This window comes from Argopecten irradians, chromosome 3 (assembly GCF_041381155.1).
Source record: "Argopecten irradians isolate NY chromosome 3, Ai_NY, whole genome shotgun sequence".
NCBI classification, from domain to species: Eukaryota; Metazoa; Mollusca; class Bivalvia; order Pectinida; family Pectinidae; genus Argopecten; species Argopecten irradians.
Genome location: NC_091136.1, coordinates 21,520,098 through 21,538,534, shown reverse-complemented (window position 1 = coordinate 21,538,534; position 18,437 = coordinate 21,520,098). Strand labels below are relative to the sequence as shown.

The 18,437-nt window shown below is 35.5% G+C and overlaps 2 protein-coding genes across 2 annotated transcripts; one reads left to right on the top strand and one right to left on the bottom strand.

The window, feature by feature from the left end:
• The first annotated feature begins 659 nt into the window (after positions 1-659).
• Positions 660-9,715, top strand: LOC138319552 (serine-rich adhesin for platelets-like). The gene is made up of 4 exons (XM_069262704.1): positions 660-678; positions 3,117-5,762; positions 5,955-6,239; positions 6,690-9,715. The coding sequence occupies exons 1-4, from the start codon at positions 660-662 to the stop codon at positions 9,527-9,529; spliced, it is 5,790 nt and encodes a 1,929-aa protein (XP_069118805.1). The 3' UTR covers positions 9,530-9,715.
• A 2,029-nt stretch (positions 9,716-11,744) lies between these two features.
• Positions 11,745-16,196, bottom strand: LOC138319551 (uncharacterized). The gene is made up of 6 exons (XM_069262703.1): positions 16,151-16,196; positions 13,622-14,684; positions 13,401-13,463; positions 12,936-13,073; positions 12,151-12,234; positions 11,745-11,802 (listed from the first exon to the last, which is right to left on the bottom strand). The coding sequence occupies exons 1-6, from the start codon at positions 16,194-16,196 to the stop codon at positions 11,745-11,747; spliced, it is 1,452 nt and encodes a 483-aa protein (XP_069118804.1).
• Between the last annotated feature and the right edge of the window lie 2,241 nt (positions 16,197-18,437).

Here is an 18,437-nt window from a genome sequence, read left to right as displayed (position 1 = left end):
ATTGCAATTATTCTCCCTACCACATGATCGCGAAATACGACTTACTTGAAAAGCATCTTTTTCTCTTAGCCTAAATGACTACTGACTTCCTACCATGACTCTTGAAATTGTCTCAAATTCGGCCTTGATTAGAATGTTTGTCCCCCAGTGGTAAAGGCTTTGGGTTTTGTTCCTTGGTCAAGACACGTTAGTCACTGAGGAATGATTTTCCTGTTCATGTAAGCACGAAGGTAATTCCAGGAAGCGCGCTAGCGCTTCATGTTAAATTTGACTCTCTCCACTTGGCATTCATAGAATGATGAATGTCAATCGCGTTGGATCTAGGTTTACCTTTACTCAAAGTAATCTGTAGTCAGAATGTTAAGGATATAATGTAAACGAAGGAAGAAAGTTCATATAAATGCCAAACGCCGTGTACTTTAGATATAGAGCTAAAGGAACAATATGGATTCTTAGAAATAAGATAACTTTGTTGCTGGAAAAGGCCTTACAGTGACTCTTTTTATGAGTAATAGCCTGGCTGTGTTTTTATAAGTAACAAGAGCCGACGTTAGATGTTGTGTAAAATGTTTTAAATGTAAACAAAATGTTTAATATTTATACGAAGGATTGAGTATAGGCATAAACTAACCCCGATTTACAAGTTTTGTTGGACAAAAATGAATAAGGCTCGATCAAGTGAGTCATTAACAATCTCATGAAACTAATCAATGAGTATGCCATACAAATGGTTTGAATGGAGGAACTACACGCACCTAAAGCTGAATCTACCGCAAGGACAAATCACAATGTTTCATGTTTTATATGTATTTACTTCATGTAGTTATAGTAATAATAAAATCAACATTCAGCCATTCTAACTCTAACGCCAAAGTGTTTCACACATATAATTACGATAAAACTGCGTAATGGTTATTTAATTCTATGATGTAAACATGAGACGAACCTAATTATGTAAACTTCTATACCGTTTTTCATAGATAGGGTCTCATTGTAAATTAAATCAACTCATTACCAGTATATAATCCTTCTGACACCAAAGCTGTAAATATGTCACGTTCGTATCCTAGTCCAGCCTTCATCATGACACTACAAAGGCCATGGTAACCGCCTCAGTCACCTGTCATTAGTTTTATATAGACTTCATAAGGAAGCTAATTAGTAGTTATATAATGAGGGTAATATAAATGTCAAATGACAGCCTTGTCAGGAAATGCTGACCCACGTCGCATGAATACGTTAGAAAACCCTCATATATACCTGATGCATTTGGGGTGTGGGATTTAACATTAAAGTATATACAGTATTGTAGAAGAAACGCTGTCATATTATGCTATAATCATATTGAGATATTAACTTCAAAACTCCGTAGAACCTCTAATCAATTTTATTACTGCTGATTCAAAAAGCTTCAAAACGTAAGTTTGGATTAATGTATAATTAACTGGAATAATGCTATTTTTCCATAAGCCCCTGTGAGGAAGGTTTATCCCTTGGTCGAGTAATGGACGTGGGACGACTGGTTTGCCTGTACAATGTGGTTATGAATATGGTGTGCTGTTTGATGCCTTTTGTGACATTCAATGCGACAACACTACAAAGGGACACACGTTCCACTATTACAACTAGGCACATCATGAAAATACCACTGCCTTTTTAAATATAAAGACATTCACATACCGTTCAGAAAGTTGTAATAACAAAGCTGTACATTAATTATCACAGATACAAATTTAAACCATTTATTAATTATTTATTTATATTTGAGGTATCGAACAGTTAGTCTCGAGAGAACCTCTTTTTGTGTTCACGTAATGGCAATGCATGTGACCCAGACATATGTAATCTAATTTAAATAAATAATTAATCAAACAGAGACGATTAAATTTATGGGATGGGCAGATCCAGTATCAAAGGTTCAGCGAGAATTTTATAAATTCTACTGTGATATAAACCCCAGAATAAGATTTCGAAATAACGAAGATTGCATGTTTGCAAGCTTACCCAAGTAAGTAATAGAATTAATGAATTCCTGAAATAGGGCTCAGAGGAGGGAAACAATGATATAGGTCGCGTACGTGTGAAAATGTATCCGTCGTTTCTTTGGGATGCTAATGTATACTATCCAAAAGCATTCCAATATGTCAATTCATAATCAATATCCTTGAAATGTACAGTAATGAGTACTGCTTGACAGTTATTTTGACGATTCCTTCTTTAATATTCACACTGGATACTAATAACTGACATACTCTCAAATTTATTACGCTGAACAACCACAAGGTGATTGGACCAATAACAGTCATCATGATTGTTTTATAGATGTATTTGAATGTATCCAATGTAACAGGAAATGTGATATTGGTATCACCTCATCTTTACTAATTACTTTTCTTTAATTCCAACCATAAACAATTTCTGTTGATATCTAGATTCCATTAATATATCATTTACCTTCGCGTTGGTGATATTTCCGCAGTTTTTTTTTTTTTGTTTTTTTTTTTTAATTTTCTATAGTTACGGAAATGTGGTCCGCAAAAAAATATGAGATATGGGATAATATTATAGTCTAATCGCTCTATTCTTAATCCTTTAAAATATCATTTTCTCGTTTAAATACAAATTTTAACCCATAAGACCACGATAATTTGAAAAAAACGCATATATTTCAAAGTAAATTATTCTTTCAAAGTAAATTTACTGAGTGATTTTGTACTGAATATCTTCTAGTTATGGATATTAAAAAGATATTGAGCAAAATTTGCAGCAAGAATAGAACCAAAATTCGGATCGCAAATTTATTCAGCAATTGTTTATATGAGAAAAAAATGTAAATCAATATACTTAAAACAATTAAAATATATTATTCATTCAACCAAACATTTTATTTCATATAATTAGAATAATGTTAAACTGTTTTGATTTCATCTAAATGCGACGAATAGAAGATCAGACTCTGCCTTAAATGGGAGCTACAGTTAACTACATATTCAATGTTCTATGGGTTTATTATTAATATTATTGTTAAATAATCAAAAACCAAAATCATCAGCATTTAAATTCTCTTTGTAATAAAATTGTAATAAAAATGCCAATATGTTTTTAAAATGTTGTAGGTGTACATGATGTTTCAACGAGACGAGTGCAAAGACAGGCGCCGACAGAAGTAGGAGATGGAGACAACGATAACGAAGATGACGACGACGATGATGATGAGGACGAAGGAGATCCTCCAGGATCGCCTGGGTATGGAGAAGCTGGTCAAAATGGTGATCAACAAACGGAAAGTGGGAATCAAAACTCATGGAATAGCGGCATAGGAAATAAAGCAAAGGAACCTAACGCTGAGACAGCTACCCAAAGTCAACCAGCTAAAAACACCAAGACTAATACGAAAGGTGCAACGACACATTGGAGTGTTGGTCATAATCATCGTCAACCTCATCGCCAGGTTCATGGTCCATCCCGTTACCGCTCTGCTCATCAACATCGCCAAAATAATAATAATCATGGAAATCATCAAAATCACAGGGGCACACAAAACACCTATAGACGAACATTTAACCGTCAAAACTTTCAGCTGACTAGATACAACACCGGAACGCAACGAAGAGGCAATACAGACATCAAAACATTTCATAGTCAAAACATGGCACAGAATAAAAATTCCAAGACAGCAAAGAACAATGACGTCCATACGCCTGGGCCTTCTCGCTCAGCAACGTCAATGAACAATCATCACACTAGAAATAACAGACCAACACAGAACAATCCTGACCGTCGAATTGTTCATAATCGCCGACGTCCTCACAATACACAGAACCATGCCGTACACCGATCCAGTCAGAATAGAAGGTTCAATTGGAGGAATAGAGGATTGCATATAACCCGACAACAAGCAACAGTGGCAACAGAAACCACTCCCGCACCAAGCGTCACCCGGAGCTGGGATCATGTCACCCGACAGGTATCTCCTCAGCAACCGAATACAACTCCATCTCCAGTAAAAACTCCTAATCTTAAATCACCTGTCGTCCAAAACACCTGGAAGAGAGCTCGATTTGGCAATATAATTGAAAATAAGGTTAAGGCCGTTCCAACTAGTAGGGAAGTCAATAGACATTCACCCAAGGCGTTTCCCAGATCTCCCAAAGCATCTTCAAATACCAGACAAGTTTCTCCTAAGTCTTCCAGATGGCAGCGAACCCATAACAGATTTAACCCCAATCAAAATCGTTACCAATCAAGAAATCACAGGCAAAATACCGGACAACAGCGATCAACCTCCTATCGGAGATTCAAAGCTACACAAACTTATCCGGTTCAGGCAAATGCCAGACGACAATCTCCTGTTCCTAATGAGTATGTAGCTTCAACAGTCAAACAATGGAGAAAACCTGACCATGCTTCCGAATTCTCGCAAACCACGAGGACAACTGATGTCCAGAGCCACTCTGCACAGGGCCAGTATGCTACACAAAACAACGATAAACATGAGGATCGGAGACAACCTGCACGATATGATGATGGCAAGTCATCACACAGGCCGACGAATACTGGCGTCCAGATTGCATCCAATCGGTTTTCAAATGTTATCAGCCCCAGAAATGTTAGAACACACGAAAGGAATATCCATGGATCTCTTTCACCATTCTCCAATTCTAGAGGTAATGTAGCGAAGGGAGGTAACTCTTTGACTTCGACAAGAGGTTCTGAAACAGGAGCATCCACTAGAGACAAATTTGTTCCAACAAGGACTGGAGCGTCTACTGGTTTTAATTCTGTCAGATCAAACTCGTGGAGTACATCTATGTCCCAAGGAAACGCGAGAAATGGATATATTAATCAGCGATCATCATCTCAAAAAGTAAATGGCAGGCAATTTGCTCCATCTTCTTCAAGGTGGTTTCAGCAGCAACAGGCACAAAATAACCAAAGGCCGAAGCAGAATAATCAAGACTCGCAAGTTAACTCTAGAGGAAATGGGGCTGTAAAAGAAAATTTAGAGATTGGGAAGCATATGGTATCAGATTATACTACAACAAACACTGATTCCTCATTGCAATCCTTGCCATTTAGGTCGACTAATCAAAATTCACCTCAAGCACAAGCAGCAGTCCAACAAATACAGTCTGATTCTTTATCAACATCAACAATCAATCAGCAGGGTAGTACACCATCTGTAGGCACGAGTGGATCGGTCTCTGTTTCATCATTTCCTAAATTGAAACCATCAAACTTGTGGAGTTCTACATTTGATTCTCAACAATCAAACCAACAATATCAGCAACAGAACCAGCCATTATCGTCTGACCACAATACACAGAGCCTTCAACAAGTTGAAGCTACACCCTCTGTAAACGCACACACCCCTAAATCGTCTAATGTGTTGACATCTCATCCAATAGGGTCTACATATCAGCAAAATGCCATACCAACTTTTAATTCCGAGGGTAAATCCCCGAAAGTTTCGGTTTCATCAACAGTACCCCATGAGCCGATACCGTCGTTTGAGGCAATGGGATTGTCAAGACAGCCATATGATTCCTTGTCAACACACAATGATGCAGGTCTATCGTCACAGTATCAGAGAAAATCTTCTCCAGAATCAAGTAGCACGAAGTCTCGTAATAAGATTTCTAACGCATTAGCAAGACATTTAGTCAGGGATGGTTTTACGGCTCCTGTCACAAAAACTAAAATTGTGAAGAGTGGCAAATCTAAGGAAGCAACGGTATCTGGAATTCCGGACACAAGCAAAGGTAAAGTATTTCTATGTATCTTAGACAATGTAAGATGCAAGCTAAATAAAAACAGAACCACTTTTTTATATAGATGAAAAGGTTTCCAAAGTACGTGAATTACGACATTATGTCTAAAGACTGTCTTATACTGTGAAATGTATTTAGTCTAGTTTATTTGCATGTGTAGTGATTTATTGATTTACCTTGCAGGTGGTTCTTTCGATCATATCTCCGTTAATGGCCTAACTACGAGAAAGCCACAACAGAAACATTTTTCGAAAAATGCAAATTCTCTTCCACAAACCGTCAGCGTAGATGCCAAGAAAATGTCTCAAAAAGATTCCAAAGATCTGACATTTTATGCTCGAACATTAGAAATAAATGGCGGCGGAAAGGCAGAGAATCAGAAGACTGAGAGTGTTGCTGCCACCACTCCAAGCAGTGCCTCTCCTTCTCCTCTGAAGAGTCCAATGCTTCAAACGCAGCATCAGCAAGGTTTGTAAAATAAATTTACAATCAAAATTGTAGAGTGAACAAGCATCCGTAACTTTGAATAAATGCAGTCGAACTTAGCTATCCGTTTCTACATACATCAATAACATTAGAGAATTTTGAATTTTGAAAATTAGTAATCGAATTGTCCTTTAAATAGTTCCTCTGTATGTTAATTGAAGGATAGCCTCTTCTGTATGTAATGTGTTGTTGGTAATGAGTGTGGTTGTGTTTCAAGTGTCTCCATTATATTCATTATATGTCTCTGGAAAATAACACTCTATTACATGTACATTTCTACAATCAGCGGAGAAATCCAATCAACTTTGGTTAGTATCGGCAAGATATACTATAACATCCTTTTTTTTTTGATATATTAGAATATTTTGTTCTGAAATATAAGTTAGATATGGAATTCCAGAGGAAATGTATCTTGTTTATTTATATCTGTAGGAATGACAGAGGAAAGGAGTAAGCCTGGAAAACAAAGTTTCGCGGATAGTAAACAGCAAAACCTGGATCAGCTACAGGGCAAGTCTGAATTCATGTCGAGCGCTAACACACTTAATAGTGGCGTCACTAAAAGTGATTCGTCAGTTGTTACCGACATGAATGGACAAAAGTCTACTTCAAAATCGTCTAGTAAAGACACACTGCATAGTTCACCAGAATTGTCTGCACTCTCCTCGCCAGACACTCCAAGTAAAGCAGCATCAACTATATCAAATACTTCAAGTAGTGGAGGAACACCACCTTATTCTCCAGACACTGCTCAGGGAACATCATTATCAGCACCGGGCACAATCAGAGTAGGTGCAACATCTACCTCTCAGGACAAGAATACTAAGATTGTTACTCCTATTATAGAAAGAAAAGCAGAAATAAATTCAAATATAGCATCATTTAGCAGTCAGGGTCAAAGGTCAGATTCTGCTTCTGAAGTATTTTCTGTAAATGTTAATAAGAAAACCAGTGTGTCTTCGCAGCTTTCACTTCCAAATGCCAACAATGTTGAGAGGGATCAATCAGCAGGACCACACGTTGGAGGTGTCAGTGACAGTAATCCAGGTCTAAGTCAGCAATCGACTGTTGTACATCATAATATTGACGTCATACAATCAGGAACCAACAGTATTAACCAGGGCGGACCACTTAACAGGGCTAATGGAGGGGTTGGCAACAATAATGTAAATACAATAATGACAAATGAAATAATAAATTCACAAAACATAGCGTACAAAGCTCCCCGACAGCAAGCAGGTCAGTCTGTGCTGCAGCCTGTCTCCTTTATAGAATCAATCAATAAAGAAATGGCAGAAATGGCATCACAGAATACAATATCTGCTTCGTCACTAGACAGTAAAACCTTGGAAACCGTTACTCAAAGCAATGAATGGAATAAAGTCGTTCCTTCCATACCTACAATACTCGAGTCTATGAGGAGACCAACAATATCTTTTGGTTATACTCCTGAGCACACCATCAAAGCAATTAAACGAGTCCCCACCAAACTAGTAAATCATGAAGCAGCACCTATGGAGATAAATTCAGATATGTCTACTGGGATAGTCAACGAAAAGAAAACTGATTTTGTACAGTATAGCACTGTAGATAGGAGGCAGTCACAGCAGGATCCGATACAACATGTGCAAGACATGTATAACCAGCTCAGTGGTACGTTACCAAACCTAAACCAAGCGCCATTTAATGTTGGACATCCGGGGGATCAGGTACAGCCACCAACCTCATCAGGTACACAGCAGGCACGCGAATCACAGTCAGGAGGACAAGAAACTATAGGTGATGTAAAAACCATTGCTGGTAGAACAAAGCATGATTTCATGGTGAAAAGTGCCCAAACAGTACATCTGGCGGAAAACAAACACGTTATGAATGCCAAACCTGAAACTAAAAAGGATATTTCTAGCAACGGGTATGATACATCATCATTAACTAATCATATTGGTAACGGCGCGCAAAAAATAACTGAAAACGATTACCAACGAGGCTCTGTTATCATAAACAGCAACGTCCTAACCCAGCCAGTAACAAAAACAACGCAGAGTGTCGGAGTAATGCTTCCTACTACAGAAGCTACAACTGTGGCCCCGGCCTTCTCCACGCGCACATTAACCACATCTCACGTCATTCTTGAGAGACTGTTCGACTACGATGCCCTTGTTTCCACTACTACCTCAACACCAGTGAACCGACAGGCCGTTTACACTAAAACAAAACCACCCGCGGAAGATATGAGGAATACCGTATACTCTACAAATATCAATCGTATGCCTGCAAAACAAAATGTAAATGATAACAAAAATATTTTTGACAGTCTTCTTATCGACAGTCATGATATAAAGGCATCAGGAAAACAGAAAGTGAAGCCCACAGTTAATGTGTTCAACTCAAACACTAGAAGCGGATTTTCCAACCGCGTCACAGAAGAGAATACTATCGAATCGATTGGAAATCACAAAGCAGAAAGTCAGAGCTTGGTTGCTTTCTCAGATAAGCAGCAGCCAAACTTTGTTGCAAGTAGTCATCACAAGGTACGGAAGGTCGACATACCAAGTTGGAGTGCCGATTATTCCGTAGCTAATAGTCTATCAGGATTCGGAAATATAGATTTCAAGACAGATAATACCATTGAGAATAGCATCCCCGTAAAATCAAAAGAAACTATAGGGCAAGTTGGAGGCGCTGAAGTCCTTACTCAGACTAAACAGATTGCCTCGGCCCAGTTTTCAACTGTAGCACCCATTGTCTCTGGCACACACGGAAATGGATTACGGGAGAAGGCTGTTGCTATTGATGCCGGTTTAGGTAACATTAACGGGAATAAAGCTGATAACCAAGCACAAGCCATGGAAACTACTGAAACGAAACCCAATACACTTAGTCTGAGTAATCCATCGGACGGGCAAATAGTAAGTGGAGATTCGAGCTCCCTCAGTCTGTTGTCAACAAATACCTTCAACTATGGCATAGACAAAACACAAGCGAAAGACAGTGCAAAATTAGCAACATCAGGATCAAACCAGGAAAGAAATTCTCTTAAACAACGAGAAATAAATGGATTTAAAGATCTAGAATTATTCAGTCTAGACGGAAATTTACCAACACAGCCTAAACGACCTATAAAAGGAGGTAAAAATCAACGCACGAAGTCTTCAAATTTTTTCAGTAGTATAATTAAGTCGAGATTTAGGAGAACACACAAACCGTCGCAAAACAAAAGAAACTATCGAACTGCTGAAAGAATACAGAGGAAGTATCACTTCAAAATATAAGCAAAGGATGAATAAATAACAACTACAGCTTTCGGATCGTTCATAGGGGAGGAAATTCAGTCTCAATGTGTTAAAATGACATACCAGTTTTTACAACAGTTTTCTGCGTAAAGTTTTGCATTGTAATTCATATTTCAATTTAAATTCTAATGTACTTTAAAAGGAGGGGCAATCGATACAGATACACATGACCTAAACTAGAAAATTCCTAATATTGATGCTTTTTCTTTCAACGGAAGAGGTAAATAGACTTGTAAACAGTCAACAAAACATCCAACAAATGTGAGAAAGAGAAAAAGAAATCGAAAAGCGGAAAGAAGAATATAATCTGACGTTTCGGAACATGCCAAATCGATGTTGTGCTTCAAGTTTAAAAGCGCCAATCAGTTTCATAGATACAACACACTGACAAGGGTGGCATTTTGTTGACCATATACACAATCTATATATGATATTATATTATATGAAGCGTTGTCAACTTTTGTGAAATGACTCAGTCGTAAAGTGTGTTATTTCATTATTACGTAATTCTACAAGGTGTTCTTTATGTACATAGTATAAACAAAATAAACATGTTTAAAGAAAAGACTTTGCTGTATTTCATTTTCAACGAATTGCAGTTGTCTATAAAGGTTTCTTTATTATTGCAAAGTTGATATAATTAAAACAATATCTTTTAACCAAACGAATAATTTTAATTGTTACATTATTTATATCATATTTCTTTCTACAAAAACATACTCATGTATATGTATATGAAAATATAGCAAATTATTCAGATCACGTTTTGTTGTTTCCAAGTCGTAGATATTGTGATTATGGTGTCAACGACACTACATGGTATTGACTATAGTTTCTATTTCACACAATGTATTTTGAAATTATGACAAAAATCAGGCAGTACCTAAGTAAGTCCTCTCCCTACAGAATAACACAGTGGTATAAACATTCAGAACACTAGTATAAGCACTAAACATGGATAGTCATCTAAGATATAGGAAGGGAGATAATTCCATTAATAACAACATTATTTTTGATACGGTGTAGTTTCCCCGGATTTTGATGGGACTTTTTTTTTAAATTTGACATTAAGGGGATAGAATGTCATTTTTCATTAATCTACCGATAATTAGATCATGATCATAAACTTTAGTTTTAACACTAGGTAAAGTGTTATAACGGCAAGTAATCTAATTTCCAGTAGATTCATGAAAAATGACATTTCATTCCCAATCTCAAATTATCTAAGATACAGTGATGCACACATGCTGTATTTCAACGCTTTGCAACGACATACAGTGATTCTATGAATCTAACAGGGATTAATCAATCAAAACAGAAGTTATATCAACATCATTTTAAAATACGTCATTTATTACATTGTTATTTACAAGAATATAACAATAAGCTGATACTAAAGAAAGTATGGTATCTTTAATTTCAATTTCCATAACCTGATATGAGTATATGTCACACGCTATAGCTAGCTGTTAAAGTGTTTGGTATCAGCTATATGATATCAGAATGTAAGTGTTTATTTATACCATTTCTTTAAACTCTGTGTCGTTTACGCCTGTGTTGTCGTTCTTGGAATGGAAGTCATTAACGGTAGAGTGCGACAAACCACTGTATATTGGAGCGCGGAATATTGATAAAATGGTAGTAAAGAAAATGTTTTGATTGAGGAAATAAAGAGTAGAATAGAAATTTAAAGAAATAATTTCATTCAATTTAAAGTATAGATATCACTGAAGCAGTTAATTCTAAAAATATACATATGAAATATAAACAGGCAATATGTATTCAGATAAATTCAGGTAAATTTCTGGTTAATTTCACGTAAAATTTTTCAGGTCAAATTGATCAGAAAAGAGTAAAAAAGTCATTTCATGTCAAACCTTGACCTGAAATTTGATAACAAATTTGGTATTGAAGAGAAATAAACAACATAAGCATAGGAAATACAAAATGAAAAAATAACACAGGAAATAATTTTGTATCAGTCCCAATATTGTCAATATTGCCTTCATACACAATACGCTTGTCAAGACACCCTCATCCTATTGTAAATTATACACATCGATATAGACACGTAATTACATATTTCATTCTATATAACTTTAATTTATATACACCAGTAGCTATGTACATGTTATTGTCAATTCAATAAGTAAATATTTAAATGAAGGCTAGCGTATATTACTGTGGATAATCTCTACACTGGTTCCTGGTTTGGTGTGTTGTCGTCTGAATACGTGAGGACGGGAACGAATCTATAACGAAAATAAATAATGTCAATTTCAGTGCATTTCTTATACTGTAAAAGGTATGATTTCGTTAGATCGTTGTAACTTTAGTTAAGAATCTTTCCAAACAAATAATGTCAAAATCTGTATAAAAATGTCAGGACCAGGTAAGAGATATGATTGCTCGTAACCATGGTAACAACACAATCCAAAAGGTATCAAGCCCTATGAATGCTGTGGACAACACAGACTACGGGATGAAAATCGAGATATTATTCTTTTTCAGAACATCCTCATTCGTAAATAAAACAAATACAAAAGTCATTTGTCTGTGATTATAGATACGGATTTTACTGAAACTGAACATGTACATACTTTGGTGTGTTTTGCATCGAATTCGATTCTCCAGATACCCGTGTAGGAACAGTTTCGCTGGTGACTTTCTGAATCTTCAATATCCTGAAACACAAGCATCTCAGTGTATTCAAAAGAATAGGTCAATCATCCACTTTCCCAGTATCCACTTTAAGATACGTCTACGATATGAATACTTTATGTTGTAAATGGCGATGAGACCGATATTTTAATACTATGTTAGTTTTCTATGACACGTGTTCCTAACAAAGGTGTTTTCCCTTCTTGAATATTTTGTGATATGTTGTAGCATAAATAAAACAACCTTTCATTCTAAAAGAGTACAAAGATAATTATGTTACTAAAGTTATATAAAATGTATAAACTTATTCCGTATTGTTTTTTGACGTCACGTCAATGTTGACGTTACAGTGGATTTACTGTCGGACGGTGCCATAACAAACGCTACAGGTCATGTTAAACTAGTGTAATATGTCGGCAAACGTAATTAAAGCCAATTAGCCTTCAATTTACTTTTGCTCATTATCTCTGTTGCCTCCGTGATTATACCTGGCTTATGTTGATATATATTTCCATTTAATTTTAAATTCATGCACGAAAATCTTCGCGAACTTGATTTTAATAATAAATACTATTCTATTCACGTAAATTAGTTACTGTGAAAGAAAGGTGGTTAATTCAGCTATAAAAAAATTAGTTGCTTTTCAGTATTGACTCCAGTTCTGATGTTTTGAAGTTGACCACTAGCTGTATTATATTATTATTACAGTAATCCTAATACTTACATTTGACATCGATCAGTGTCGGTATCTACAAACAGATCGTCACCATGTAAGCTGGTAGATAATGGTTTGCAGACGAAGGATCCATCCAAAGTGTCATCCTTTATAGCCTGAAATGTCACCCTGGGTCTCCTCACAATCCTGTGATTAAATACACAAACAAAGAGTTTCAATATCAGGTTATGACCAGCCATCATGTTTAATACATACAGTTGTGATTTGTAAGTGTTTCTATAGTTGTGTAATATAGAAATTAAACCCAAATAGAACTTTACGCATGTTGCTGAACAATATATGTATCTGCGTGTGTGGTATATAGACCAAATATTTAGTGAACAATTTGGTATTCATTATGCAGAATGAATGGATTAATATACAGTACTGTATTAAGATACAGTGGCTGACAACTTACGACCTAATAGTTAACGTTTCACTGTAAAAGTTATATCCCAGTAAGTTATTTCTTACCTGCTTTTGAACAACTGTAATATGTTCACTGGACTAACAGTCTCCGTTTCTACTGTAACCGTCCTGTAATATAAACAAATTAAAAAATGCCGGTCATTATAAGATAAATGACAAATAGTATGTTTCAATAATTCATATACAAATATAAGTATGCTTGAAAATAACAAAACGTATAAACATACAGTTTGCTGTAGATAAACGACAAGAATGCATTTACTTACATTTGGCATCGGTCGTTATCGTATGTTATGATACGTGTATCATCCTCTAGTCGACTACGAAATCTTGGGCATGTGCTTGACGTAGCCATACTCGATATTTCAATGGCACTGCCACTTCCACCTTGACTAAGCGATGTAACCAATGGAGTACTGTGTGCCTCAGTTGATGTCATTGTTGTTGTTTTTACGTTAGATATTGGATTCAGTTGATAATCGTCAGTTGAAGTTACTGGCGTTGTTATAGTATTAGAATTTGTAATCATGGCTTTGTTGTTAATTGGAGTTACACTCTGAGTTCCATGTGTTGCAACCTCCAGCCCATTAGTCACAGGGGAATGATTGACTGTGGTTGATGTCATGGCTTCAGAATCGGATACTACTGGTCTACTTGCGGTGGATGTAACTAATTCGTTGTAAGTTACCGATATACTTGCAGTGGTTGCCTCAGTTACAGAACCAGATATTAATGATGCACTGCTAGCTGTAGATGGCACAGTGTCAGAAGAAGTAGTTGGTACTGGCTGGGTGCTTACAGTGGATGGTATCGTTTTTGGATCGGATGTTACCGAACTAGTCATGGCAGCTGAAGTTGATGGTATGGTACTGAGAGTGCCTGTTAATGTAGTTAACTGTGATCCTAATGTTGTTGTCATTGGTCCTTCAGATGTTGTGTCTGACATACTGTTAGTGTCTGTTGCCGTAGTTGTTGCTAGCGAAATAGTGGTGGGAGAGTTGTTTTTTGTTTTTGAATTCTCAGTGGTATAACCAGTATGAGTTGTCATTTCAGTTGCATCAGCTGGATCTTTGGTTCCAGGATCAGCAGACAACTGTCCACTAGCAATTGTCGTTCTGACACCGTCCGACGGAGCCTCCGTACTAGGCTCAGCTGATATAATGTTGGTATTGCTTGACGTTGTGGTATGTCCATCGGTAGCAGCTGTTACTCCTGTATCTTCTGATGTTACTGTAGAATGCCCTGTAGTTGTACCTGGTGATACGTTGCCCTGTAAACTAGTTGCCAATACCGGCGACAAGCTGGCCGCGCTATTACATACCCTGATACCTAGAATTACAGAAAGGCAGTTTTGAATGTTCAACTTGACATATTTATATCTTAGTTTTCAAAGTTTTGTTCCCATGTTTGATGCAAACAATACATAATTATCATATGCTTTTTACACAGTTTTGGAAACATGCAAACATTTTATATGCTATCTAAACGTCAAATATAGACCTTTAACGATGCTAAAAATAGCTCCAATTTTTTGAAGAATCAAAGATCGAAAGAAATATTTGTAGGAGTAAAACACAACACCTTTTCATATTACAATGCTTTGATAATGTACAATTGATAATTTTGAATTTTACAATTAGTTAAGAGTTCAGAAGAATACTTTCTGTAGAATACTTGTTATAGAAACTTAATTCGTACTGCCTAAATCATGTCCAGTCCTTATTTGTATTTTGAAAAATAAAATTAAAACATATGCATTGTAATTATTGTAATTCTCAATATGTAGGTAAATTTTGGCGTCAAATATGAAATATGAAAAGCACTTCTTGATTCACATATAATTTGAAGAAGCAAAATTATTGAATATTTTCATTTATATCTACTATTTAGTATTTACATAACTTTATATCTACTTTTTAGTACTTATATACCTTTTTATCCTGCAACTGTCCCACATACTGACCGATAACTACTGCCGGATAAACTTGTGCTTTATCCGTCAATACGAATGCTTTATCCGTCAATACGATCACGTGAATTTGTTCCATATCTGACGGAACTTTTTCTAACTTGACCCAGAACTTGAACCTTCCGGTGAATGGAACGTCATTCAGTCCCGCTAAAACGTGACGTCACATTCACCGGAATGACGTCATTTTTACGCTATCGAAAATCTCGTATGGCGGTGTCGTCTTTTTCTTGGCTCATGGCAAAGGTATGTATTGCAAAATAATTCTTTAATAGGTATTTATTTGTTTTTTGAGTATTTTCATTTTGTTTGAGTGATGTATCATACTGAATAGAATTACGGATACTGTTTGTGAATGCGCTTATTTATTTCCCACGGCAGTAAACAGGAGTACACTCTCATTCGGTATAGTGAATGAATCATAACCTCCGCATCAAAGATCTACTGGAAGCTTCTCGCTTCGGGCAAAACCAAGTAAATAACTGTCAATTTGCTTTCGGTTTAAATGCCATAATGGTTGCAGGATAAACAGAATACACTGTTAGTATCTTACAATACAAGTTTTATTTTGGTGCTCGACACGGAAAGCCGAGATGACTCGGCAAAGCCTCGTCATCTCGGCTTTCCTAAGTCTCGCACCAAAATAAACCTTGTATTGTAAGATACTAACCATGTATTCTCTATATATCCACTATTTAGTATTTATATACCTTTATATCCACTATTTAGTACTTATATACCTTTATATCCACTATTTAGTACTTATATACCTTTATATCCACTATTTAGTACTTATATACCTTTATATCCACTATTTAGTACTTACCTACAGATCCAACCAAAAGAATTCCTATCACAAAAATAGTGTCCATTCTGATGACCAATATGTGATCTTGTATGGTCAATGTGGAGTGTGTTATATGGCTTCAAACAATGGTACGTCGTAATATAAACTGAAACAAAACAACAAAACTGACAAAAGCAGTCTTGTTTCCTTTAATGATATGTCCTGAATATTCATGACCCTGAACTCTGTATGATCGGGGCCAGATTAGGGGCATTTTTTAATTATATGAATGCGTGGGCGAAACAGAGAAATACATCCAATGTATTTTGCAACACTCTTATATATACAGCGCTTTGATTTAATTAAAACGTTTATCTGATCTGAATGAGATAAAACAACAGATTTGAGCCATTTATGTGTCAAATCCCGTCAATCTAACTGTTCCTTTACTTTGAGAAGTCATCACAATATAATTATTTGATTAGAACTGACACCCTTTCCTGTACCAATAAGATTGTGAACGTGTACTATCTTATTTTGAATGAATGACCACATCTGGTTAGAGAGTAAAACCAACTCTAGACACATCCCTGTATGACGGCCACTTTATATGGCTAAATATTTGCGTTAATTACGACAAGTATCACACTATGTATGAAGGTCATGGTTCCAAGGACCCTGATGGCCATCTTTCCCGCCAAGATGATCCATTATAATTCCTACATCTTAACATTACTATAACTTTACAGATAAAGTAATTACGTTGATCATAATCAGTTATATATTACGCCGAAAAGGAAATATCCTGAAATCACAAATGCCTCAATTCCTTATTATCAAATATAATTAAATCTCAAGTCCTATGGAAATACCTTATGCAACGGTTATTATTTTATCAAGCTTCAATGACATCTGCCCATGTGAAAACATAATATTTACATTATTCTTATCATCGCATTAATGTAGATATATACTATCTTACTACGTCATATACCGAAATATAATGTTTAAGATGCTCCATCGCAAACAAAGCATGAATGATATTTATTATTTGAACAATAAATGGTGTTTAATCGTGTATACATGTATATGTGTCTAATTAACACAAAGTTTTACTTCGCCTTTGGTGCATGCACAATCATTACTTCGTTCCATATAGGATATAGTGCTACGGAATTTTTTCGGGATGCAATTAATTAGTTTTCATATTTTTAACTTGAAGTAAAATTAGAAGCTAAAACTTTTCAATGGTGGTAATGGTGTAAAGTAACTTTTGTAACTGAAGAAAAATACTAAGTCATCTGCTCCTGTTTTGATAGTGAAAAAATACCATTTGTCAGCGGTGGAGCATCTTTAAACAATAATAATAATACATTTTTTTAATTCATTTGCAATATGTATAACATCTCTTAGAAATAATAACAAGAGACTATTGTAAAAAAAGAACAAAAAGTAACAGTAAATATTTCGATCCAATTAACAAAATTATTTAATTCTACTTTTCAATTTTAAATTCACCAAGGCATTTAGTGTTTTTCTGTTCGTAATGTAATTGTAAACAGTGGAGTATTCTTTGATGAAATTACCAAAGGCATAATTTTCAATATCTGATATATGCTAATATTTGGTGTTTTACCAACATTGTTTCTTAGGCAAAAAGTTGCTCGTCCAATTTATATTTCAGATTTTACATAGTGATTGGATGATTTGAAGGCACGGAGTAATTTTATGTTAGGAGAAGAACTTTGTGAGAAATTACAGTGTTTTAATCACATATAAGGTTTCATAAAAATAACGTTGTTGGCGACATGGAAGATAGTACCAAAAAACAGAATAAATAAACTTAATGATCTATTGTTTACGATTATCGTGTAACTAAATTAAGCATGCCAAACTATCAAGGACCGATGCTGTATCATAAATGATTTATAATATTCTGTCTACAATACTACATAACGGTCTGGATTTTGATTCCGTTGTAATTATCTTAAATAGCTGCAAAATTAAAACGTATAGCCTCTTCTTTTCATTTTTCTGTTTTGTTAGGTTTTTTTTTTTTTTTTTTTTTGTATTTTTTCAATAGAATATCTCAAGAGGTTTTAAATAAGAATAGATAACAAATAAAAAAAACAATTCTGTAGTATGATGTGATAGTATCGAATTTCCATGCCTGTATTCTTTTTTGTCTCTCCTTTTTTAAATATGTGGATGTCATGGTGTGTTTTGGTGAGAGCATTAACACGAGCAGTGTCTATAATTGAAGTATTCCATTGCCTTCGGATACTTCTAGATTGTACATAAGTGGTTTCTATGGAGTTAAATATTC